This window comes from Anopheles arabiensis, chromosome 3 (assembly GCF_016920715.1).
Source record: "Anopheles arabiensis isolate DONGOLA chromosome 3, AaraD3, whole genome shotgun sequence".
Classification (NCBI taxonomy): domain Eukaryota; kingdom Metazoa; phylum Arthropoda; class Insecta; order Diptera; family Culicidae; genus Anopheles; species Anopheles arabiensis.
The window spans coordinates 32,515,814-32,542,873 of record NC_053518.1 but is presented as its reverse complement, the minus strand read 5'-3'; the positions used below and the strand labels follow the sequence as shown (position 1 = coordinate 32,542,873).

Sequence of the window (27,060 nt, the reverse complement as noted above, 5' to 3'; positions counted from 1 at the left end):
ACAATACCGTACAGGCGTGTACGATCGTTTCCTGTTGTATTTAAAACTCAAATTAAATCGTTTAATAATTTTAAATCGTAATAAAGTCACAAAGAGTGGAGCTTAAAAAGAAAATTACACTTAAATTCCAAACGCTACCAACAAAGGAGCGAATAATGGATCTAATGGTGCATAAAGCATGGTGCATATACGTACAATGCAACATAAACTTTTCCACAACACCCTCCGGGGCTTCCCGAACAGAACAAAAGTTCGTCTAGCTGGGAAAGGGGAAAAACCCTGCGAGCTTTTCCGCCCGAGTCTAGACAGGCCACAGACGGCACACGGGCCATGTCCTTTTTTTGCACATAGCAAAAGAAAATGTATGCACACTACTACCACCCATCCCAGGGCCCACCCGCCGGGGCACCGGTTCTATTATTTACCGGGCAAAGCGACACATAAAAACGAGGGAAAGCAAAAATTAAAAGCCATCCTTTGTCGTTTGAGGGCAAATAGGAGCAAAAAAAAACCCTTCGTGAAAAGGACTGCAGCAAGAAGAGGAAAAACGCGATCGGTTGTAGAATTTCTACGCAAGTGTCTGTGTGTGGTACTGCAACATTGTTCCCGCTGGTGGAAAGCTGAAGAAACTCGCCTGCTGCAGTGGGGCAAAAGTTTTATGCAACACGTACACGATGATGGGCGGGCGGCGCTGTGTGTTTGTGCGGGTGCGCTATGTTCGTTTGGCTTTCCACATAAAATGAGTGCGAGCATAAAATGTGACACAGGGTTGGACGCAGCGGGGAAATGGAAAGAAGACACTTTCTTTCACTACAAATTTTGGGCAAAAATTGGAAAACACTAACTAAAAAGTAGTTATGTTTGCCGGAGCCTCTCGTGTGTCAACGACTTTTGCTGACATGCATTTAGAGTTTTGCCTTTGGCAAGCGACACACTCACGTTGCCTGCAATTGGATGCAACCCCCCCCCCTTCCATCCGCAATTTGCATAATCCGTTTGCCGCAAAGCGATGCAGATTAGGTAGGGTTATGTTCTGCACAGGCCAACGACGCCTTCTAATCCAACAAGAAAAGTGGCAATCGTTCGTTGCAAAAGAATTTATTGTTTTACACAGCCCAACACAGCTCGGTGTCGGGGTGAACGGATAGGAAGAAATTGATTTTCTTTCGTGGGGCAGAAAATCAATCCGAATCGTGTTGCTGTCTTCGAAACGGTTCGAGTGGAGAAATAGAACGATGTGCAGTTAGCCGCTCTAAAGGGAAAGAAAGCGAATGAAACTATTAAAAGAGGGATGTTTTGCCCCCTTCTCGCTGTTATCTACTGTATGTACCACTTTTCCAGCTGGATGGGAAATTAAAGTTCGTTTGCCGCTTGCACTATGGTTTCTATTGGATATTTTTGCTTTAAATTATTTTGTATCTCAAAGAATCAAAATCACATTTTTTATGTTACAGCATCATACTTCATAATTAAATGTCCCTTAATATGTTACTAATTGGAACAACATGCTCATCCGTTTGTCATTCCACTGCGGACAGTTTGTTCCCATAGTCCCGTAGCGCTCATGGCGCTCTAAATGGTCCGCATGTGTCTGTATTAGGAGGCGTAGGGCCCTTGCTAGATACGGACAGATCTTTGTCCGCACAAACCACCTCTATCACGACCCTTCCCACACACACACACCAGCATAAACGTTGCGCTATCAGGCAAAGATCGCGCAACGGAGCCCGCAGCAGTGGCAACAACATCGGCGACGACGGCGACGTTCTCGAAGTACGTGAGCGGCAACTGCAATTGCGGCACAGTGGAACTATGTTTTTTTATGTTGTCCCCTGGCCTACCGTTCCCCGTTGCGTTTGTGCAACATATTCTATCCAACATATTTCTATGCAACAGTGTGTGTGTGTGTGTGTGTGTGTGTGTGTGTGTGTGTGTGTGTGTGTGTGTGTGTGTGTGTGTGTGTGTGTGTGTGTGTGTGTGAGTGTGTTTGTGTGTGTTTGTGTGTGTGTGTGTGTGTGTGTGTGTGTGTGTGTGTGTGTGTGTGTGTGTGTGTGTGTGTGTGTGTGTGTGTGTGTGTGTGTGTGTGTGTGTGTGTGTGTGTGTGTGTGTGTGTGTGTGTGTGTGTGTGTGTGTGTGTGTGTGTGTGTGCGTGTGCGAGCTAAGCATATTTCTGCCCTGCGCACCGTACCGGTAGCAAAACAAGAAGCATCATGTCTAGAAGGTCCAGGGGAGGGTCTATGAGGCCAGGCGGATATGCTCATGCCCTCGTGACACACACAGTCTCTCCCTGCTGGTACTGCTGCCGCCGTGATCATGCTGCCAGCACTCGGTTATGCTGGCAGATTGTGTTGATGCTCGATGCTGTGGTGATGCCAATGCACATCCACCACCGCCACCACGCACAATGTGCAGTGCGCAGCGTTTGGAGAAAGTGGGTGTGAAGGTTGTGTTGCGGTCTCAAAATGGTATATCAGATTAACGGTAACACAAACACACAAACAGCCCCGCAGATGATACGTGGTGGTGATGATGATGAAGATGAAAACTAGACAAAGCTTCCTCCATCGTTTTTAGGGTAAAGGGGAAAGAAATTGAACGATTAGTTTCTAATACAATTTCATCTATGGCTGCCATCGCACCAACGCTCATTAGACGCAGATTTGTTTGTCCATACATGGCAGTGATTGGAGCAGAGAGAACCCAAGCGAACACAACATAATCGATGCAATGATGCGTATTAAATCCGTAATGGGCTGTACGGACGATAACAAACATCCATTTCAACAATTCCCTCATTAAGCCATGCAAACGCATAGGGCTCTTAAAAATTGGATTTATTTCCCTCACCCTCTGTATTCATAACGTTGAATGGTGCGTTGAAGTTTTCTTGCCCCGTAAAAAACGCCCCCTCCCGTTCTAAAATGCATAAAACATGCGACTCGATCGATCGAAAGACATTTACTGTTTCGGTGCCTCTCGATGGGGCTTCTGCTTTAACTTACCCACCCCGAGACCGGCCTTTCCTCGTGTCGTGATTCGTGTTCGGACCGCTTGACACAAGCGATTCACACGTTCCTTCGAACGCCTGCGACTACAAAATGCAATGTAACTAGGGCAAAATACTCACCTGGAAAGAGAAATAAAAGAGAGAGAGAGAGAAAAAACGGCATTAGATTACTTATCATACATTTAATTAGATGTTGCGTTGAAGGGACGTGCGGAAGGGGTGAAGATACAATTTCATTCATCGGGAGGGCTCTTTCTAATGCTTTCTTCTACAGTTTTATTTCCACCCCGAGGCTGTTGAGCTGTTGATCGCATAGGCGATCGTCAGCCTGATCTTTAATGGATGTTAATTTACACTACTCGAGAAAGCTCGCACACCTGCACACCCGCACGCTATATACACGCACAAACACACACTTATCACGCATAGGGATGGACGCAAAGGTGGTGGTGCGCGGGTTCGTTAATTTGAAATCTAAACTCATCGCTATCACCATCCCTGCTAGTCCCCGCGCAAGATATTGGAGGCGCATGGCCGAGTTGCTAACGATGTTGACGACATCAAACCCCCGAAAAGGCGGCACAAACACTTCCAAGTGATCGATTTAAGATCAGCCCCGCTTTTTGTGACCGTTTGACGTATGAATGCTTCCATTTGACATTTCGCTGCCGGTGGCCGCTGTTTGTGCGTTTGTTTTTTCTTCTTCTTCTTTCAGTTTTGGAAGGGGGACACACAAATTATCGTCCGCAAATCGCCTGGAATCCGTTCGGACAGTGTTGACAGCGGTGGCAAACGATAATCAATCAACCGTGTGTGTGTGTTTCGCTGGCGAACTTTGGGCGCCGAACGTGCACGTCCAAAGAGGCACAAAGGTTCGTGCCTGCGTCCATATCCTGGTCACGGCACCAGGCACACATTCGCAATGACCTTGGGAAGCTAGTTTGACAAGATCGGAGCTGCTGCTCGCGCCACTCTTCGTTCGTGCCGCGATGCAATAATTCGATAAAATTGAAACGATTTTATAGAGCTGCGTGTGCTTTTGAAAGCTTGCGACAGATGCCCGAGGGCTGATATGAAATCGCCCGCGTGTGTCGCCCGTTGAAGTCTTCAAATTTGATTAGTTGGTTGGTGGGTTTTTTTGTGGTTGCTATAGTGTTGCTTTTTAAAGCTCCCATTCGAAACCACGTGGTACCTCTTGTTGCGCAATGGCACTTGTTTTTTCTTTCGGAGGGAGTGTAAGTGTAAACACGGAACTTTGAGTGAGTCGATTTCATTGTTCGGATTCGGAGCCCTTATGGTTCAGCTTGCCAAACACTTATCACATTTGCACCGCTCTCGGTCGATGGGTTGGGAGTCTTTTTGGGGTGCGCGTTTTTGTTTGTTTTCTTTTGATTTTTTTTCAGTCTTCACGTCAGTCAGTGGCGCCCAATAGCGGAAATGGTTTCTGCGACCGAGCTGCTCGGTTTAATGATGTTTGGAATGCTTGAGCACGCACCAGCGGGGCGTTATTTTGGTCGGTTGATTTTGGTCGGGAGAGGGCTTTTTGTTGGCATAAATCGTCATCTTGTCTTCACCGCAGAGACCTTCTCGTCCAAAGCGCCCACAAAACCATTCAATTGCGGGCAAGAGATTTGCCGCACGTAATTGTGGATTATTCGTGACCATTATTTACACGGCAACATTATGATGCGCCCCAGTATTTGGTGCCGTCCAACACGACCGGGCGCAGGGTTGATGGTTTCGCGGCCCGTAAAAGGCGTTAAATGCAATAAAAGCTACATCAAACAAACTCACCTGAAGTGAGGCGCGGAGAGACCCGGGACGAAGACCATGCGATCTCCTAAAATGGGGTTGCTGCCATGGGCCATCGGGTAATTTATTTCGGGATGACAACAAACCAATCCGAGCTCCAAAAACACAACGAGTCTTTTTTTGCAAAACAATTTACACATTTTCACACGTAAATATTGCGAATTCGCAAGGTATTGTGTGTGTGGTGTGGCTTGATTGTCTGGAATTTGTTTCGCTCGTGCGGTTCGCTTTAATGGGTTGTATTGATTCAAGGAGTTACGGTAAAAGGTAAACTCCGGAACTCCGTGCTTTAATTTTTATATTGAAAGGCAAAATGGAAAGTTCCAGCCCTAAATGAAGCACTCCCTCCCCATTCCCGGTAATGAGTTAACGCTAATAAAGTCATTTCAAACGCCAACCGCTGGATCGGAAGATCACGCTTTTTTAACGGATAACGAATGCAGCGCCGCCGCCGGTGGACGACTGCAATTTACAAATAATCCCCAATTCCGACCCAGCGGCGCAGCCTCCATCCTCACCAGGGGTATTCATTTTCTAGCCACCTTCTTCGTCATTTCCTTTTGGCAAAAATAAAACAAGACCAAAAGCAGCAAAGATTTGGCGGCGCTAAAGCGTGACTTTACGGGGCCGGCACGCAAATCGGCCACCCGAACGAGGTGGTAAAGGTTGGCATAAATGCAAATTGGGCCCGGCGCGATAGCGAAACTCCGGACATCCACCTTTCACCGACCTTTTGGGAAAAATAAAACACACACACAGCGAGCTTTTCCGCTGGTTCGGGGCTGGTTGGGTGCGCTGGACCCCAAGGGCGGCACGACCGATGATCGATAGCCGACAAGGAACTGCTAGCAGCCTTCGATAGCGTCCACGCATAATTTGCGCCGTCCAGAGCGCGCGCGTCGTGACCGAAGGCTTTCCATTTCGTTGACCAGGTCGCAGGTTACAGCAGCAAACCTCCGAGCAGCTCCGAAGCTCCAAGAAGTCTCCAATGTCTGACATTTCATCCACCGTGCGCCCTGTGTCTGTGTGTGGACTACACTCCCCCGGAGGTGCTTTTTATCTTATCTCCGCGCACTGTGACCTGAGCCTCAGCCTCCGTCGTCTCAAACAACTCCAAGAGAGCAGCAGGCACACTTGGAACGTGGCAAATTTTCCGCGACTTGTGTCATGAAATATGCATGCGGTGTGCGCCTTGATGCTTTCAGCCTTTCTCCAGTTCGTGCGGCGGTGCAGCACCATTTGCCGTCGTCGTCTTCGCGCGGTAAGAGTCACGGATTTTCGTTACAAGAAGTTAACCACGCGACACAAAGTCGTACTCTCTTGCTGGAGTATGTGCGGTTTTTGCGCGAATTGTGCAAGCAGTTGCAAGAGGCAAGGGCGCAAGGCACTGGGTGTGAAGATGACATCGTATGAAAATTGTCAACACGGTTCTGTGAGCATGGTCGTTTGGTAGGGAGCGTTTGTTTGGAGAGCGTCCCCGGTTGGTGTTCTTGGAAGTGTGGCGAACTTGTGTTGTCGAGCACGGATGACATGTGCTTGCCCTATTCCTTGCTCTTCCTGTATCATAATCTTGACAACATTGACTGGGTATGTTTCACACTTTTGTTCTCATGCACCAGCACTCGAGCATCAGCGCGAGATGATGCACGCGAATGTCTGGGGATGTTGTACAAGCAGAACAACGGACGACTTCGTTCTTATGCCGTGCTTGTTGTGTGTGTGTTTTGTGAATAAGAATAGCAATCATATCAGAACAGAATTCAGCACACACGCGAGAAGGCAAATCAGAAAATATCCTAAGCACAAAGGTACCTTGCCGTACCGTAACCTTGCCCACCTAACAAGGCATGACCTCCAAGGCGTTGCTTTTGCGAGTCATCCACGGTCATAGGTGCAATTAAGGAGCAACATTACTACTGCTGCTGCGCTCCGTGCTCCAATGATGCATAATTAATGTGAATGATCTAAGCCGGCACACACACACACACGGTGCTCGTTCGTGTGAGAGATTTTCCAACACCCTTATCGAGACCTCCCTGCATGATCACGCTGCACATCACCGGTGCACACGGTGCAAGATTGATCGATTGTTCAGCCCGCAGGGGCATGAGGTGAGTCGAATCGGTGACCTCATCGTAGCTGCATCACATCCCAGCGTACCTACCTCGAAGGGGCGCGCTTTGTGTCATTAATCTTGGATCTCATGAATGAAGAATCGGTATGTGCATTGAAGTAGTTAGATTGAACAAAATGAAACTAGTGCCCCAAGAAGTATGTTAAAAATAGCTCCAAAAAAGCAAGATCCCAGCATTGGCCCAGGAATTCCAACATCACGCTGGTTCACACCCCAAACGCAATCCGATGAAACACACTAAATATGTTTATGTGCTCCCTCTTTGCTCTCCCTCAGTTGACGTTATTCAAGCGATTCGTAAGGTCTGTGGCATTTGTCATCTGTCGCAATGTGTGCCAAAATTAGCATTTCATATATGCCAACGGTACGGCTTTCGCAGTGTGTCAAAGTCCCCTTCAAAAAATCCTCGTTCGGGGTGCGTTACAACGCTGGTACCTCGTGAAACCGTCCGAGACCTTTCTCTCACTCTCTGTCGCTTGGCATTCATGATCTTCATGCAAACGGGCAGCTAATGTGCTCTTTTGCTACGGAAGAGATGGCCGTTTTCCATGGTTCATTACTGTACCAGTGCCTGCACATCGCACATCACCACCACCGGGCTGCTGCGGGCGATGAAATTGAGCCAAGCGTATGGGTGTGTGAACGGATAGAGAGAAAAGTATGTCTTTATAAGCAGCGTGATAGCTTGCAACGAAAGATCCCTATCACATTACATTACAGAAACAGGTGCATCCCGCTGGGTAACCCCGCTGGGGCGAGGATGCTCCACGGGCACGACCACGGGACGCTGGGGAAGATCTAATCGACGAGCGCCGCTGCCGGGCGACAACGCAATGCAACAGTGCCGTCGCCTAATTTTCAGCAAATCACCCCCTGTCGTTACACGAGCTGGCGAGTTCCAGATGTAGCGAGGCGAAATGAATTTGTTACCGCGGCTGATCAAAAGGTAGGATAGCGGTGGGTAACGATATACCGATCGATACGAAATGGAGTTCACTTCGCGTGAGTGGAAGATTGGATTAAATTTTGATTAAATTTGTACGTGATAGTGAAGTTAAGTTCCATTTAATATGCGCTACATTAGCTATTTACAAGAAGTAATTTCCATACGGTAATGTCATCTATAACTTAATGAAATTACAAATGGATTTAGGAATATCCCACATTAATCCATTATCCAGAACTTCCAGAGCATCGTCGTGTCATAATTCTCACAAAATAAGTCTCCCAACAGATGATCTATAAAATAACTTTACATCCGATCACGATGTACGATTGAATTTCCCAGCCCGAAAAAAACGCCATAAACACATCGCTCTGCCAAGCATCATCTCGTCAGCCACTCAAGGAAAACCCGACGGAATGTAGGTCATACACTGCCACACATCACCCTCCCCAGGGTCCAGCGATGTGAGATGAGAGTCACGAGTTGGAAAACAACGAGAGTCTCAATTTTCCACGCACAACGGCACAACGTAGACAATCATCCACCATATTGGCCGGGTGGATGCGGCCAGGAAAACAAAACGTCTGCAAAAGTAATCACGCCCAGCAAACGCATCCCACTACCAACGCCTGAAGGCGAAATGCAATCTGTGCTTCTGGAGTACAGATTTTACTATAATGCTGCCATTAGAGCAGTGGCATGTGTTGTGGACTTGGGGGGGATGGAATGGGAGACAAATGCTAACGATGCAACCAGGGGAAGGGGGGGGGGATGGAAGTGCACAATATGGGAAGCTAATGTAGAAACCATTCGGTAGCAACTCGGTTCAACAGCTGGAGGGCACTCCGAAGAAGCAGTTCGATAAAACTTTGATTTGAATCTCGCTTGACGCTGTGCTGGAGGGTATCATCTTTGGAGCAGGCAAACAACGAGCGTGATGACACGACCCATCAGCAGAGATTTAAATCGCGAAACCCCTTTTAAGGGTACTTTTCGCGCCGTGAGACAATCGTGAACTTTTTCAAGATGTTCAACGATAAGCTTGAATTGCGGTTTTGGCGCGCGTTTTTCGTGCATGACGAGCAGCTAGAAGGGACGCTTTTACACCAACAGGTTTATGAACACCGGTAGCAGATATAGAAAACAGATTAGAGCCACAAACTATTACACCTCACTTTGCTCTAAAAGCTCCATTCCAGCCAATCGATCACACCCGTCAAAGTGAACACAAGTTCCCGTCAACGACAGTGCCAATTTTCCACCCATTTGTCAACGGATGTCGTTGTGTTTCGAACATCATTTCCTGTCCCTTCTGCTTTCGCTCTGTATGCGCTGAAGGAATATCGGAAGCCACCGGTCTAGACCGGTGGCCGGTGGAGTTACGATGCAGTCGGGGCATGCCCAAGAGTTTATGTAACGATTATCTGTCACATCAGCCCGCGAACATCGAGGCAACAGGGCAGCTGATTATCATCGACAGACAACACGCGCGCGTCACGAGTCAAAAAAGACGGGATAGGTTTTTGGCATTGTTCCAGAATGTCTGCCCGAAATGGGGAAGGTGAGGTGCCAATGCTTGAAATAAACCAGACACATACACGTCTTCCCGACGTCCATTGACAAGTCACCGGGAGGGGAGTGCTTTCATGCTGTTGCTTCTCTTCCGACGCTGGTTTTCGTGTGCAGTAACGTACATTTTCCCACACTTTTCGAAAGCGCAACAGGTCAACGATCAAACTGCCGGGCACCGGGTGGATGATGTGGAGGTGATTGTGATTATTTATAAAACTGAAACCTCATCCCGGTTATCATCCCTGTTGTGATGGAAGTGACCACTTTCCTTCCCCAAAAAATTGCACCGATCGGCGGCGGATTCGATAGATGGATGGGCCTAATGATTATGGTTCGCCAATCTCACCATAAGGGGAGAAAATCACCGTCATCCGTCAATTATAGACGTTAAAGGTGGAACACACATTGCACATCTACCAGATGCACCGGCAGGTATCGTAAAATAGAGACGTGAAAGTGTGACAGGACAGTACGTTCGCCCTGTAAGATGTATTTAATTGAGACGCTTGCTATTAGCTTGAAACTCTCACTCTCTCCCTTGTCTTCTTTTGTAACGAAAAGGCCTTTAAAATGTTTTGTATCAACGTGGAAGAGAAGATGTAATTTTCACTCGATGAAAAATAAGACATCCTCAAGATGTCCATTCTGCAATCGTGTGCACTTTAATAGCTAGTTCCAATCATTTCCACATCCCACTGTTGCGCACCTGCACCAATCACGGCTCGAACAAGATCTCGGATCTAGGCGCTCCGCTAGGGGGCGCTCAAAATGGTAAAGGCGTTTAAGTGGTGCATTTATCATTCGGCGTCCGCTTAATGGCCGAGAGTTACAAAGTGTGTGTGTATGTGTTGCAAGCGGAATCAGTTTCTGCGTAGGGCTTAGGGCATTAGGGCCTCCCCTGATTGGCGGAGATAATCCGCATGCCAAAGTACTTGCGGGTTGTTGAAATGGGCCCTTCCGGAAAGTAGGTCAGGCCGGAGTTTAAAATCCCGAAAGGGTTCTAATCCACCCGAGGGTGTCTACCGGTTTTTATCTTCATTTCGGAACTCTCACCAACTCTCTGAAGTGTCCATATGGCACCGACCAGGCACGGAATGAGCAAATACACACACATACACACACACCCATTGGACCGGATTCGAGGAGCTTACAAAAGCCTTGAATTCCAATCACACAAAAAGGTAGGACCCGAGAGGCCGCACGGTGTGGTGTAACGCGATCAAAATGCTCAGGTCGCCTTCAGTTGTTAATTGAACTGTTTGTGACCGGAGTGAAAATGTTGTTGAACAATATTGGCAGCACAAAATTGCGGCAGTGTGAATTGAATTCATTCAACTCAGCTAACTCTCCACCTCCACGGGATAGCTCACAGCTGTTTGTGCTGGGGCAGGGCTTTGGAGAGTTTGTGAAAAATATTTACAAAACCCACCTGGGCATTGGTAAGCACAGGTGAGCGATCAAATGACAACCGATTAGCACCTGGGAGTGAATTATTTGGCTTGCCCGGTCGTTATTTCGATCGCACAGAAGACCTTGAACGGGTTGCGCATTGTGAAACATGTGGATGCGTGCCCGGGGATACAAGTCACCTCATTGTGTTGGCATTCGCAACCGGTAGGAACTACTCGATGACTTGACGATTGACGACTTCCAGTGTGCGTAATGAGATCTCGTTTGCACTGAACAGTATTCTTCATTCATTCATTTGCAGTGGTCGATTGAAGATACGGGACCATCAAGTGATGTATGTTATTCCCAAGATACCAAGATCCAAGGAACATTATGAAGCATCATTGAGGCTTTGCGCCTCTGAACCGGCTGCTTTGTCCCCGTTTCCGTGCTGACCAGAAATGGGAGAGCACCGGGAGTGCAGCGATGTTCTCGTCCTCCAATCCCTTCCTTTATTTCAGCTGCCCCTAACTCTAATTCGAAAGCATAAGTCGGATCGATAGTCATCGATGGTGGAGACAAGACCAAGACTCGTTTTCCCGCGTGTCCTTCATAAAGCATCGGAACGCGCAGCACAAAAGCGCTGACCGTTATAGTGACATTATCAGTGTCATGGTGGCTGTTCACAACTCTTCTCTTCGTCCCAGCAATTCGCGTGCCCGCGTGATAGATGAACAGCCTCACGGCCGCGCCACAGCAGAAACTGTGCAATAAAAACGGCACTTTTCGCGTACGGGTTTCGGCGAGTTCGTGACGCCTCGGTACGAGTCGGAAGAAGCGATGCTGCGCGATCACAATGCACTTTGACAAAGGTATGTGCCAGGCGACACACACACACACAAACACACGGTGTGTTTGGCTGTTGGCTGGGCAGCAACGTGTGCAGCACCGTTTATGGGCAATGCTTCTAACGCTGCTGGTTGGGATGCGGAATGTGAAGTAGGGGCCGTTTAAATGACCATCCAGGGAATGTTCGCGGTTTGGGTGCGAACAGGGAAAGGAATGGGAAAGGGTGGCAAAAAATGCGCGACTGTGCGTTTGCGTTGTATGATGTGAATCGATCAATGACATTTATGGCCGGATGCAAGTACACGCTGGTGAGAAACCGTGCGGAGAAGGGAAGCGCTTTGGTGTGTCTTTTTTCTGTTGAATTCTGTTGAATGCTCCGTCTTTGTACCTCTCCAAGAAGGAAAGGTGCATTATGCGAAACTGCAACCTACTTCCTGGGATTCTTTTATAGGTTTGGCGATGTATGCTATGAACAAAATGTCCACATTTTTTCCCTAACGGAGTTAAGAATAACGAATTTGATAATTTAATCTGTAAATGTTGGGAAACTGAACGAAAAAATAAAATTGGAACTTTCTGATTGTGATCAACGATAACAGTTGATTAGCTAGCAAAATGATCGATAATTTATTGAAAGCTTAAAAATACAAAATCTTGCCATCAGAAGATCACCAAACGACATAACTAATGACCATTTTTTAAGATCTTACCAGCAGACTTATGTAAAATTCCATTCCAATTTGGTCGAAATGGAACAAAACCCTCAGCGTCATTTGTGGCAGTCGGGGCGCGCAAACCATTAGACGGGGAAACATATAACCAAACACTAATGCCTCCTTCAGACTAAACGAAATAATGATAAGCCTCTGGACGATTTACGAGACCCCGAATGGGCCAAGCGCTTGGCGTTCTTCGCTACCGGTTGGAACCGTTTTCCTGCCACATATGCTACCCCTACAAGTGGTGCGCGCCAGCAATGCTGTCTTTCCAAAGGATTACGAAAAGAAAGCAGTCGATTGAGAAACGGACTGTTAGCAGTGCAGTGGGAAAGAGGAAAAAAAACCTTCCAACTGGAAGTGGAATTCCAACTCGTGCAAACTCCCCCGTGCTGACCGCGCTCTGCCTTCGAGTGCTCCGAGTGCTGAAGTGCTAAATTAAGCGTTCGCTGAAATCAAAGACCCCCGGCACGATTGAAATAGAGATAGAGAGCCTGCGAGATAGATGATAGATGGAGAATTGATTTCATAACTTTTTGGGACGGCTGTGTGGGCGGCCACGCAGCGTTTCGATTTCGATCGGCAGCTGGACGACTCGCGCGTGCAATGTTTGCTCAGTGGCACGCTGCAAAACCGCTTCCGTGTGGTATAGTTTAGAATTCCGGTACACAAGCGGGTTTATGGGTGTTACGGGAGACTGCAAATGTTGCCAAAGCCCACTACAAAATTCGTAGAAGTGGAGCTTAGGCAATGTTTGATAGCCTATCTGAACATGAACGAAGAAGTTCATTTAATGAAGAGACGTACAATTTTGCATGGCAAAGCGCCCTCAAAGATCTTATGCCTACAGCATTGATGAAGACATGAACAGTCTAACAGGACTAAGAGTATCGTTAAAAGAGAAGAACAAAAGGCAAACCCACAACTTTATGCCAAAACATAAATCAATCATAGTTCATCGCAGCGTGGTTGTAGTCCCATCTGGCGGTGAAACATAACAGAACTTCAGGATGCTTGGACATTTCAGGGATTGGCAACCATTGTTGAAAGGTTTTGCTTTGATAGAATTAATTCATCTTAGAATCTAATTAACATATGGTTTTTCTTATAGGCTACTTTTAAAATTACAATCAGTTCTGGGATTTTGGAAGACATTACAACTTCTACTTCCTATATTCCAACCTATTTGATGAAATTTCCTTCGATTTCACAGCTGTTAGCTCATCCTGGAATCATCACAAAACGATGGCAAAACACTGGCCACTCTCATCATCAGAACGAGATCAAAGCGTATGTGCTACACCGCAACCGGCTGTGACTATTTATTGACAGTTTTTGAATAAATTAATCATCATAACGCTGTCCTGTTATCAATAGCCACAGTCGGAGCAGCAGCAGCAGACGGAGAAAGAATAACATCCACCGAACATGGCACAAGTGTGCTCGGGACCTCACATCCCTACCCTTGGTACCCTGGGCGGTATATTGCTGTCCGAGTTGCAAATGTTGTGCTCCCCAAGCGGAACATCACAACTTCGATCGATAGCACGCTGATGTATCTTCTTTTATTGCCGGTAGTAAAAATGTTACTTCTGCTACGGTGAAAGCTATGTTTAGCAAATTCGTGCTGCGATTCCGCTGGTATCTTCACGAGAAATCACGAGAACGAGAAATAGCGAACACAGCAGCAGCCCTCCCTTTACAACCTTGGGGGGAGCAAATTCGCGATAGATTTCTATAATGCCACCTATAACGATGCTTCTGTTCCTTCCATTTTGCACCGTCATCGGCGGTAATGCTGTCCGAGCGATCGATGCCGATTGGATTGGGGTATTATTGTGACATAACCTATGACACCCACATTTTTTCGACAAAGAAGAGGTGAACCTATCTGCTTCAACCTTGCCACAAATTGCATCCGATCCGAGCGGACTTTCTAGTTGGAATTTTAACCATGCAGTTCGAGAGATACACTCGAAGAACCTTGAAGTTGGCGATATGTGACGATAGATATGTCGCCTCCATTTGAAGCAATTTGAACTGCAAAGATTGCGCTACACTGTTTGCAGCTTGTTGTCGCCCCGTCGTCATCGGTTGATTGATTGAAATTTCAAATTAGATCATGCGCTCGTTACGATCACGATCACCACGAGTGCGGTGGCAATTCGGTTGGCGATTGCTTTGATGTGTACAGTTTTTTTTGTCGACTTGAAGGACTTTGCCAACGATTACCCGCTAATGGTAGGGTGAGAATGAAACGGCCCTCGCCACTAATGCTAGGCAGAATGCAGTTCCAATCCTTTGGGTGACCTTGGGCTTCCTTCCAGCCGAAAAATGCAAAGAGCGAGGATGGTGGTCTGAGACAGTTCGTGCCATTTCGGTTGGAAATGTTTGTGCCTGAAGGCTATCGGTACGTTTTATGGGCACTTTTATTAAACGTTTTAATGAGCGCTTAATGTGCTCTTGAGGAATGCTATCTTCTTGATATGGTATTGGCATTTGAAAAGAGACTTGTTGACTATTGCAAGATGAGTGTAAAAGAATTTGAGTGGAAATTTGATTGCAAAAACTCAACGCATGTATAACAACCCGTTATTAATGTTAATTTGTTACACAAGTTGCATAACTTTAGGCGTTATTTACACTCAAAATTATTTTAGGAACAGCCAAACAACAGCTGAGCATTAAAAGGGTAACGTAGAAGCCAACAAAGCTCGTTTGTTTAAATGTGTAATAATTCACCCTTGTTCAATGCTGATACATATTTGCTGCCGTTTCCTTTAATTGACAAACCATTTCACCTGTCAAATTAAAACAAAAACACATCTCTCCATCATCAACCATCCATCCAATGAGCTGCATCTGTCGCACCGTATGTAGCACCAAAGTACAGCAACATTTACATTTCCATCACCATAACCATCGCATCGTGTAGAAAAAGGGGAACTCCCCAGGAAAAAAAGCCACGCAGGTTCCAAAAACCAACCGAACTAATTGCGACAAGCACCATGACCATACTCGGGACGTTGCGGAAGGCACCTGTTTGCGCCCCGATCCTGAAGCAGCCCCGTAACCGCCAAGGTCAATGTGATGGGGTTTTTTTGTTGTTGTTTTGCCAGCTCCATATGCAATCATTAACGGTCGCGTTACGGACGCAAATGTTAGTGTCCCCTCGGGGGTTAATAACAACATCAACAACAACAACAACCACCAGAAAAAAGGCCGTCCCAAAAATGAGAACAACCCAATGCCAAAGCGAACCAAAAGGGTAAGATAAATAAAACGGTCAATTGAAACGGAAACCCGTTGCGAAACATTGACGACAGCAAAAGGGAAAATATTGTTCAACCACGCAACTGGGAGACTGTGGTGGGGTTGAGACGATCAAGCTGACCAAAGATGGTCGTCACCCTCGGTTCGGGCTGAATTGCGATTTATGTGACATTCCATGCTTGTGTGCCGGAGCACTTTTTTATTATGCGTTTCGTACTTATGCTCATGCCCGTCAAAATCGGTGAACCGGTTCGGGAGGCCGATGTTTATTCAGTAAAGTTGATTGTTGCAGGGTGCTCGCTCATATGTGGTGTTGCCAGTTGTCACCGAAGAGTCTTGGAGGTGTTTATTGGGCAAAAATGTGTGTCCCCCCCACAAGATAAAAATGTGTTTTAATTCACAAAAATAATACGATAGCCCGGGGCCAGCCCATCTGTTAATGGGCTTTAAATTATCGGAACGTGGTGCTGGTGTTCTCTTTTCCTTATGGCGAGCTCATTATCGATGCGAAAAACTACCTAAATCTGTCCGAAAACCCTTCGCTAAAGAGTGCTGGCAGGAATTTACGTGCACGCACTCATAAAATCATAAAATCATAAAATGAAGATATTGTTAATTTCAGCGTAATTTAAGTGCAATTTAATTTTGCAATCAACAACAACACCGCTGCCCGTGTGTGACCGGGGTTCGAGCATCTCCCGCTGCCACTCGAGCATGTGCTGGCGTGCGTTTGCGTGTCTCCTCTTCCTTGTGTCCTTACGACACGAAAAGCTTGCGAAAATAACCCACCCAAAAGAAGATGTGGATGCAGCATGCGAAAAGGGATTTTTATTGCACCCTTCCACTCATTACAGCCTCGTCCTCAATGTCTGGCATTGCTTCGCGTTTTTTTGGGTCGAATTTTACCATTAATAATGCTGAATGACTAGGTTCAGCGCGTGCATTTCCAACACCTTTTCTGCACCGTGTGGAGCAGCAATCCATTGAAACAATGCAGTCCCTGCCCAGTGTGTGTGTCCTTTCCCCAGGGCGTGTGTTTCGTTTTTTTTAAAAACGTCACGGAAATTAAACATTCCAACCTGTCTCGCACAAAAAGATGCTATAGCTGAGCCATTCCTTTGCAGGTTAACCGTTCCCAATGTGTGGCAGGAAGAAAGAATGTCCAAGAAAGCATGAAATACTTGAACGAATATGACTTCGGAGCGTTATCGTTCGTGTGCATGGCGCACCGGTTTCCGTTATTCGTGGTTCGATCGCCCCCAAAAGCCCTTTCTCGCACACGATAAGGGACGATCGATTGTGGCTCCCCCGGACCCGCGGAAACAGGTTTTGTTTGTTTCGGCCAGCGGAGCAAATTGTCATCCGCGTTTTATCAGTGACCGGGTGGCAAAAAAACCAAACGGGGTCACGCGAAAGAAGCACCACCACCACGCCGCGGGCAGTTTGGGGTCAGTTTGGACGGCAAAAAAAGCCCCCGCATCATTAGGCCGAGCGTGCAAGTAGGTCGAATTAATTACGTTACGGAAACGGGGGTTTTGTTCTCCTAGGAGTGTGGCGAGTTAACGAGCGTTGACTGGGAAATTGACCCATCGGTGCTTCGTAGCCATCGACGCAGTCAATCAATCAATCGGGCAACTAAAGAGTGCAGTTTGTGGATATTAGAAGGATGGGAAGGGCTTGGCACGGTGCGCGATGGTGCGCTACAGTCCCTTTGGTTCGGTGGAGGAGAATAAAGGCCTTCGCTGAGTGACGTGGATAGAGCAAAAGGGTCAAAGCTGCATAGTGCAAGTGCAGTTGGCGCAAGGTGCAGGGTTTGCAGGGTTGGTTTATGGTTCATTTTTATGTTCTGTTTTATTCATTAAAACTATAAATCAATTTACAGTAATTGGATGAAAAAGGAATATTTCTTTATAACATTTGAACATTACGTAATGTAGGCCGACAATCTAGCTTAAGAACTAGTTGAAGCAATTACAATACGATACAATCATGTACTCAAGCAATTATTAGTCGTTTATCAAGGGAGTTGAATACGTTTATAGGGTTTCCTACGATTTATTGTTCAGTTCCCATGATTTTTTGGTACATTCTTACGATTTTTTGTTCGTATTCCATAGATTTTTGGTTCGTTCCCACAATTTATTGGTATTTTCCGATTGGATATCAATCCAATTGGACCAAAAAATTCTGGGAAGTGGCCAAAAAAATCGTAGGAACGCATAAAAAAAACATGGGCACCCTCCAAAAAACGATGAAAACCAACCAATAAATCGTAATAACGGGGAAACCCTGTAAAACAATCTAGGGTATTTTTGTCAAAATAATCTTAAAAAACGCCCCAAGAGATTATTTTCAAACATAAAAACCTACAACATGATTTTGAGATGGTGATTGTTGATTTTTTTTTCGGAAACATAGATATCCTGGAAACCTTTTAATGTACCACTTTTGTTTATTTACAGATATTAATGATTCTCTTTTACTTTCCAGCCATTGGTATTACATTCGCTTTTTCGTAACATATTGACCTACAAGTTGTTTACTTAGAGCAAAAAAAAGCCAACACAGGGCAAAGTGTTGGAGTGTAAAACTAAAGGTCAATATACCCATTCCCATAACGTAACGTAAAAACGGGATAGAAAAAGTTAGTATTGGAAACCACACAACAAACAAAAAACCCCTCAGTAAAACGTAAAGTCAACCTAGAAAACATGTTCAAATTTGTGTTGCAAAGTGATTGAGAAAGCAGCACAAAAAGAACTGCCTTCCCCCTTGTGCAGGAGAATTGCAAGTTCGCATGTTGGCTCAAGACAAACGATAAATCTTCGTTACCACGGCACAAGCACAAGCTGGCTGCGCTGTGTTTTCTGTTTTGGGGCGGTTTTTTCACTGAGTTGTTCTACTGAACCTAAAATACATAAAAAAAACCCTCGCCTCGCTATGCTCGATTAGCAAGCGGTCAGCTCAAATGGTTTGCGCGAAAACGAACGCTCTCCCATCCGCAAGAGAAAAAGCGGTGGAAAATTAAAATTTATTTTCACCCCCAAAAAGCTGCACTGCCCTTTGTTTTGCTTGCAAAGATTTATATTCTGGTGTGATGTTCTTTTTTTTTGTTGTACTGTATTTTGCACTGCACTGACCGAGATTGAACTTGGGAACAAGGCACAAAATACTCTCTCTAAATACGTTTGTCTTAATATTTTGCTGACAGCCCGAATTTAAACTAGAACTCTTTATTACGGGCGAATTTATGTTAACGCCGAAAGCTTTCCATTCCATTTTAGCACATTAGAAGTGTAGTGGCCGTTAAAAATTAGCCAAGCCAAGGTAAGGCATTCCACCGGACACGAAGAATGCTTCGCCAGGTGCTTTTTTACGCCTTCCATTACCGGGTGAAACTTTCCAACTTTTCACCAACAAAAACGGCGAAAAACTCTTCCCAAACAAAGCACTGCGAGACGCCAAACTAGGTCGAAGGATATATCCGCATTATGGGGATGTCATTTAACGGGAAACTAACAAAACTCTTTCCCCCGGTGGCAAAACTATTTTTTAGTTCTTTCCCAGAAAAACTTCAAAAAACTTGGGAACTTTGAACCTGAACGTCAGTTTCCTGTGCATTTGCAAACTTGGGAAACGGGTTTTTAAAGCCCGCGAGAGATACTTACGTTTGTTGACAGCTGGCTGGAAAGACTCATGACCTGGTCCCGGGCGTCCGCTAGTTCGCGCTTGAGTCGGCGCACCTCCCCTGCCTGCCGTTCCTCGGTCGACCCGTACAGGGACGAGCCGCCCGATAGTAGTGACGCCTGACTGCCATGCACTGGGCAGGAAAAAAATGGGGCAAACATAGGATCCGATTAGAATAAAATGACGATCAGAACGCACCTCCGCACTACCAACGCTTACCGTCGTCGTTCTTCTTCGGGTAGGTGAGCCGACTGCCGGCACTGTTGCCGGCGTGGGTCGGCGAAAGCAGCCCACCGAAGCCGCGCGTCGGTGGTGTCGGTGAGGTCGGCTGACTCCACGGTACCATGCCACCGTTGCCCGGATGCACGACCGTCCCCACCGGCAGACAGTAGTACGGTTCAATCTCCACGTCCGGGCCGCGGCTCAGCATCGAGGGATACATTTTCTCCGACTTGGTCGATCTGTATTGGGTGAAGGAATAGGAAAGCGTGAGCGGGGCTTGCAAGTTGCGGATGTATTTCGGTGTTAAGAAGTCGATCTCGCGGTTAATGTCGTTACGGGTATTACGCGCATGAACATGATGCACACTACGCAAGAGGTTGTCATATGCAGATTGCAACGGTTAAGAGATAGAGAGAGAGAGAGATGAAAGCCTCCATAATAGAGATGGAAATGAATGTGTTTAAACGGCCCAGAAGATGGCATATGAAAGCTGGACACCAGAGGACAGATGGATTTAGTAGATGGCATGCAGCAAACAGGCACCACAAACGATCAACATTCGACTTGCTGGAAATGGAAAATGGTCTTTGGAGGAAGGTTTTGAAGTATGCAGCAGCAGCAGTGTTAGCGAGCTGTGGTTGTTGGTGACGACGGTATGCGAATAAATATTTAAATCGCAAACAGTTATTCAGATTTTGAACTTCTGCTGCGCTTTGCACCGTTTCCCAGGGTAAAGGATCCTGGGGCTTGAACTACCACGACGACGACGACGCAATGCGACGCAAACATCTATAAATGGTCAGAACGAAACGGGGGGTTGAGTCGTAGCATTTTCCTCCGGTCGATGTAGTCCGTCCCGTCCATCACCCAGCGAAGCGACCGGGCATGGTTTGGGTCACTTTGGTTGAGGTCCGCTCGTAGCTCCAATGTCCAGCGGCACAAACACGGAACGGAGTTCACATCTCGAACTTCTCCGTCCAGGCGACTGTCAAACATCTCTCTCGTCAGCCACATTTATGATGTGGCGTAATGTAGCGTGTATGCTGCCAAACGGAACCGGCCACCGTAGCCCACCATCATCGGTACGTAAATAAGCGGCCTCAAACGGGGCGAATAAATATTAAAGTGACGCGACATTAGTGACAAGGGCGGGAGGGTAGCGTCAATATATGCGAAACGTGTGCTCGGTGAGTGTTCTAGGCTGGCTGCGGGTTCCGCTTTTGCGTTTAATGAGAAAGTTAATCGGTGTCGTGCAGACACCCAATATGGGACGTAATGTTTTGCGTTTGGCGCAAGGCTCTAAGTGGAAGCTTCGCTGGCGCTCAGGAGCCCCATTTCGCCCCGTCTGCTATTTGGGGTCTGCTTGGGCAAAAGCTAGCCAATCAATACGTTGGCGGACGAAATAACTTCATCAGATGCCCTAACCTTTCTTAGGGGCAAACTCCACCTCTAATGGGCTCAAAAAGCGCCGACAAGCCCGTCTCCGGCATGCAATGTGTTTTTTTGTGATCGCCAGCTACTTAATACGATTTTTACGACCCGATGAGTTTTACGATGACTTCAGCTCCTCGTCTTCCAGCATCTTCTCGGGGAAGTTACATTAGCGTCCATTGTTCATGTAAAAACCGCTGAAACCAGCAATGCCGAGAAATTCCAGCCCATAGCCAACGGTTCAGCACACAACATTGACGATCTGTGGGGGAAGGGGTGCGGCAAATAGGGCAATAATCTGCACAGGACAAACTCAGACATTCTTTCCAACATTTCATGCCACTGTCCACAAGTACCGACGCAGTGTACGAGTGGAGAGAGGAACAAAATGCAACCCAGAAGAGAAGAATAATATTATCCAACTCATAACTGGGAAGGCACGGCAAGCGAGTCGGAAGCATCACGGAGCAAAAAGAAGAAAAAAACCCCATTTAATTCCTTCCATTGTCTTATCACGCACTGACTGGACCGGGCACACTGCCGGACGGTCCGATGCACAATCCCGTCCGTCCGTAACAAGCCAAGGCCACTCAAAATGCAATAAAACAAAGTAAATTTAATTAAAAACTTTTTAATCTTATCACACCCACAACACTCTGCTGCTGCCTCTGCTGCTTCGTGTGCCCGTTTTCGTATGGTGCGAAAAGCGTAAAGTCTTCACAGAGGAGCGGGTCCTACTTTAAATTCAGCTTCCACGGATGACTGAGCAGCGTACACCCAGTCCTTTCGCAATGTCTTCATTTTGTAGGTGCTCAAACACACACAACACACACACCCGGTTCCGTTGACTGAAGCACGTTATCGATCAACCCCCCTCACAGTGTGCGGGCAGCCAAGAAGAGCAGGTGTGAAAGGTAGTATTGGGTGGACTGTTGGATATTGATTGGAACGCAGCAGGAACTTCACCGTCACGTGCCTGTCGTTTATCCTTTTTGCGTGTGTGCATAATTCATAGCCCGATAGTCAGTACACCTTGGCATGGGGGAGAGTGAAGATCAGTGTGGAAGGAGCATCGCCATACTGACGGCTGTCTATCGGACTGCCAAAGGTGGGGAGGAGAATGAATGCAATGCGTCGGTTGTGCGAAAACAGGGTAGTTGATTAAGCTCCACACTTCAGGAAGAGAGAAAAAACTGCGAAAAAGAAAACATCCCAAACAACCCCAAAAAGCCTGCCATACTGCCACGTCCTGCTGCAGTGGGAAATACAATTTTTCCAACAGTTGCCACACTCTCCTGCGCGTTTGTGTGTGGTGAGCTGTGTGAGAAGGTCTGTGAGTCGTGTGAGGGGCATGCTATGAATGTTCATGGACCATATATCGATTTCGGTGAGGTCGTATGGGGTCGTTTTTTGTTGTTGTTGTTGTTGGTAAATGATGATGATACTACGGCCGAGTTGGTTGGCTGGTGGAAAGGTTAATAAACGGTATGTACCTGGGGTAGGTCCTCTCTTTCAGATAGCTATCCAAGGGAGGGCGTGAGAAGAGAACGAAACAAGAACGGCATATTAAAGGTGATACGGGTGGTGATGACACTTGCTGAAGTCTTTTTGCGGACGGAGTCCACCGTACACGTGACTTGTAGATGCAAAGCATTGGACAGCGGGAAAGAAGCGGACAAATAAAATCCACACTCTACGACGGTGTCATCTAGCTGCCGGAGGAGCAGCAGCAGCAGCATCAGATGGCATCCGGTGGAGCAGGTAAGCGCACCAAACAGAATAAACATAACCATAATGTGTGACAACACAGCCAGGCGGGTGGAGAGAGAGTACATTAGGAGTTTTTGGAGGTCCTCCAACGAGGACACACGAAGTTGGGATCGATTTTTTGGTGGACAAAACATACAAAAAAGAAGCACAGAGCTTAGGAATAGGACGCATCCCAAAAAAGCAAAAGAGCAAACGAGTATCTTAAACGAAGCAACAAAACACGTCAAAAGCGCAAAGAATACATTGAGAAGAACCTAAAATTGCGTTTTCTACCAGAAGACTGACGCCGTCTGAATGTCTGGGAACATCTCCGAAACAACACTTCTACTTCTTGGGGTTTTCCGGACATCAAACCAACAACGAAACACACAAACACAACCGGAACCACACCTCGGACGCGGATAATTACCTGATGCTGTTGCTACGGTTCAGCCGCGGACTGTTCATAGTGGCCGACTGTTGATGCAGATGCGGCTGTTGCGTTTCGCCGCGCGTGTGATGCAGCAGCTTGTGCGGCCGGGTAGCTGGGCCGGGCGAACCGGTCACCGAGCCGGCGGCAACCACCGCCGACGACGGGGCCGTCCCGTGCGCGATGGCATCGAGCGTGGTGTCGCCCTCGGACAGCCGGCTGCTGGCCGTGTTCGAGTGCTTGAGCCACATCGCGTACGAGCCGTAGTCGGGCTTGACCTCCGCGTATGTTTGCGTGTCCGAGAGGCTGCCGTCCGTTAGCTTGGCGGAGGCGCGATTGGACATTCTGGTATGGTTAGGACAGTAAGGACACACAGAAAGTTGAGGAAGTCGTCGTCGCAAAACCAAACAGATAGTCGTTGGAAAGCCGTATCGGAGTGGAGTTCGTTTAAGGGGAACGTTTAAAGGAAGAGAGAAAAAGAGACAATGATGTTAGTTCGGTTAGGTTTGTGATGCAAATGATGCCACTCGGTTAGCAGGGTGAAACGGGATTAGTCCAGGACAGAACACACAAACCTATGCTGGAAGACATGCATATCTAAACCGGGCTTGGGCAAACTGTGCGTGCCGGAGCCAAACCTTTCTTTCACCGACTGGCTGAGCTGGGCCGCGCCGGGTCCCGTGAGCGAGAAGCTGCGATATTGGGGATGTTGCTGGACTTCTAAAATGAAACAGTCGAGAGCGGAAAGAAAACGGGTTAGAGCTTGGAAGTAGTCAGCAAAAGAGCGCATGCTACGACTAGACTTACTAGCTTGGAAGTCGGCGGTGGTCGTTTGGGTGCCGCCGGACACCTTCAGCTTGCTCGAGCGCGGCACGGCCGAAACGTGGGCCGTTCGTCCACCTTGAAGCAGATTTTGTCCCTGTTGCTGCTGCTGCTGCTGGTGCTGCTGGTGCTGCTGGTGTGGATCTACACCGTTCGCTCGTTTAATGTAGCCGAAGCTTTGCGGTACACCGGCCGCCGATTTGGCCCGGCTCGAGCCACTCTTCGAAGAGGGCGTGCTGCGACGTGACTGGCCCGGGCTGCATCCGGTCTTGTCCTTACGGCCACCGGTCGGGCTGGGCGGCTGCGAACCGTGTTGGCTGCCCCCGTTGCTGCTGCTGCCACCGTGCCCGTGTGGACCCGGTTCCGGCAGCTTGCCCCAGTACTCGCGCCCGTTCGGTCCGACCGTGCTGCCGCTGCTGTGCCGCGCGCTCTTGCCGTTGACATGTCCGGAGTGCTCCATTGCCGGTGGGTTCGTTCCCACACTGTCCAGATGGTCGCCACGGCTGCTACGACATCTGTGAGAGGGGAAGAGAGAGAGAGAGAGAGAGAGAGAGAGAGAGAGAGAGAGAGAGAGAGAGCGAGAAAAATCACATTAGTTATATGCACACATCGCTGCACTTGTCAATGGGGCATGCAGCAACAGGAAAAAGGAGTACACGAGCGCGGGTTATAAACGATATCTGCAGAAAGTGAATTATCCTTGCGAAATAATTAAACGCCCGGCCCAGGATGGCAACCGGAACTGCTGGAAACGGGAACCGCTGGCATGCATTCGGTCATATGTCTTCCGCCCCACGGAAAGCCGCCCAGCTTTGGGTCCAGCCCTTCCAGTTGTTTTGCATACGAAAACACAACAAGCGCCTCGGGCAGAAGGAAGAAGAAAGAAGCGATTGTGGTCCGGCGTTGAGCGTGCTCTGTTTGCTGTGTAAGTGGTACTCATTGCCTTCACTGGCCACCGTGTACGACGGCTCGTTTTGATACATTTCCACCGAGTCGCGGCTGTCGACTGTCCTTCCCATACAGGCCTGGCAGGCTGTGTCGTTGTGCTAGCTCTTAGAGTGGAAGATTTAATGCCATTCCGCCTGTGCGGTGTATGGAAAGTCCCGGGATGTTGTTGCGCTGATAAAGCTTAATTTAATTTCCCCTCCGGTCCGTGCGCGAACATTGTATGTGCCGATGTTTGCATGTGATAAAACCCGAGTTTGTATGAGTGAAGGCAGACATTAGGGCCGTCAAAAACGGTGAGCTCGGCTCGTTAGGCATCATATTTGATGGCTTGTAGAAGTATGTCGGACAAAACTAGTGGGAAGAAGAAGTTTTGCTAGTTAGTTTGAAGGTAAAGCAAATTAAATAAAAATAGAACAGTTAATGTAACTATTTTTAACCCGACACAAATTCAAAACATGAAAAACCAAATCGATTTTTAGGTGCTTTCTATTTTGAACCTTCCTTTTTGGCACCGAGCAATGTACTCCAATCAGCCCGAAAGGTATGCAATCTGCAAAACACACAATCACCATGGGCTGTTCGCTGGACACTGGATTGTGATTTTAATATTGCATTGGTGGTATGAATTTCACTTGAAACTTTTCATGCAGAATCTTAAATAAATGATTTCTTTTCCACTGAAGAAAAGAGGATCGAAATTAACTCTCTAGACAGAAATAATAGCCCAAAATGACAATGAAAGGATAAAAGACTGGCCCGTGCTGGCATGGTGACTACAGTTACAGTTGCTACACTGGAAGACGCCGACAGCAAACGGTCGATAAAACGCCGTACCGAACACGCCTTTTCCCATTGATGAATATTTAAAACCGACACTGTGTGTGCCTGGCCCTGGGTTTTGCCACTATTTGCACCATTGGGGGGGGGTTTGGGAGAAGCCCGCCGGAAGACGTTGAACGACGAATCACGGCTTGCCGCCGCTTTTCAAACAACGACAATCTGACAACCATGCTTGCCGGGTGGCAGCATACTAATCAGTGCGATTTACATGCGGTAAACAAGCCGAGCCGTGATGCCGCTCGCGATGCGATGGATCGTTTGCAAATGAGATATCGGAAAGTGATGCCCGGGGATCCGTTTCTTACGAAAACAGGACCGAGTGATCACGCATACACATTTGCATGCATTATGAGGTCGGACAAGCAAATCGATCCGCTTTTAATTGCAAAATCACTTTGACTTTCAAAGTATTTCAAGGGTTGAACGTGAAATGTTTCAACGGAAGTGATTTATTCGAGGATTTAATCGAGCCTGGTATGATGTTAAATGATCTGAGATGTGATGTTTACCTAGGGAATTCTGGTATTAAAATCAATCAATGACATTGAAGAAGCGAAACAGAACATCACTTCGATGCATATTGAAATACAAATCCTAAACCAAAAGCTTCTCGGTTGTCCCAGGTCAGTAGCTCGGGCGAAAAACTCGGTCAACAGCCACCCATAGCTACACCTCCACCTTCTTTACTCATACCATGACGATACAAAAACAGTGCAGCAGGCGTCTGGTGGTCTTTTATTTACAACCAACCGCAACCAACCCATTTTACGTGAACGATGGCCGTGCCAAAACGCAACCAAACGGGTGTTGTACCAAAAGCCGCCGCTCCGGAACACGGAACGAATTTATTAATGCGGATAATCCTTCAACCCCGTCTTGAAGCCATCGTGTTGGCTTCTTCTGCAACGGAGCTCACACAGCTTAGTTTTGTTCCGCCTAGACACATACTCCACCCCCTCTGCATGTACCAACAACAGTTTCTGACGAGACGGATTAAATCGCCCGAAGAGTTGCGGGTGGAGTAAATATTGACCTGCACAACGGCTTTGCCGCAGCCCAACGGCTTCACGCAACAATTCCCTTTAATTAGTCATCCGCGTGACAAGCGACTCGCGTCTGCCCTTCAGTTCCAAGCTCCGCCACATTCTTAATTGAAATTAATGGAGACGCATGGTACGGTGCGCGGTCTCCTTGTCGCTCGATTGCTTTGCCCCAGGAGCGAGAGGAGTTCGT

The 27,060-nt window shown here is 47.4% G+C and overlaps 1 protein-coding gene across 8 annotated transcripts in view; it reads right to left on the bottom strand.

Annotated features, from left to right (window-relative positions):
• Positions 1 to 27,060, bottom strand: part of LOC120904793 (protein sickie) — a 347,597-nt gene that overhangs the window by 56,334 nt on the left and 264,203 nt on the right. For 4 of the 8 annotated variants that reach the window (XM_040315143.1, XM_040315144.1, XM_040315136.1 and 1 more), the window contains 6 exons: positions 24,025 to 24,554; positions 23,793 to 23,937; positions 23,218 to 23,562; positions 22,532 to 22,558; positions 19,605 to 19,846; positions 19,367 to 19,518 (listed from right to left, as the gene is read on the bottom strand). In XM_040315143.1, the coding sequence (XP_040171077.1) occupies positions 19,367 to 19,518; positions 19,605 to 19,846; positions 22,532 to 22,558; positions 23,218 to 23,562; positions 23,793 to 23,937; positions 24,025 to 24,554 (1,441 nt within the window). The remainder of the gene's footprint in view (positions 1 to 19,366; positions 19,519 to 19,604; positions 19,847 to 22,531; positions 22,559 to 23,217; positions 23,563 to 23,792; positions 23,938 to 24,024; positions 24,555 to 27,060) is intronic. The other 4 variants (XM_040315138.1, XM_040315137.1, XM_040315139.1 and 1 more) reach the window with 4 other exon arrangements.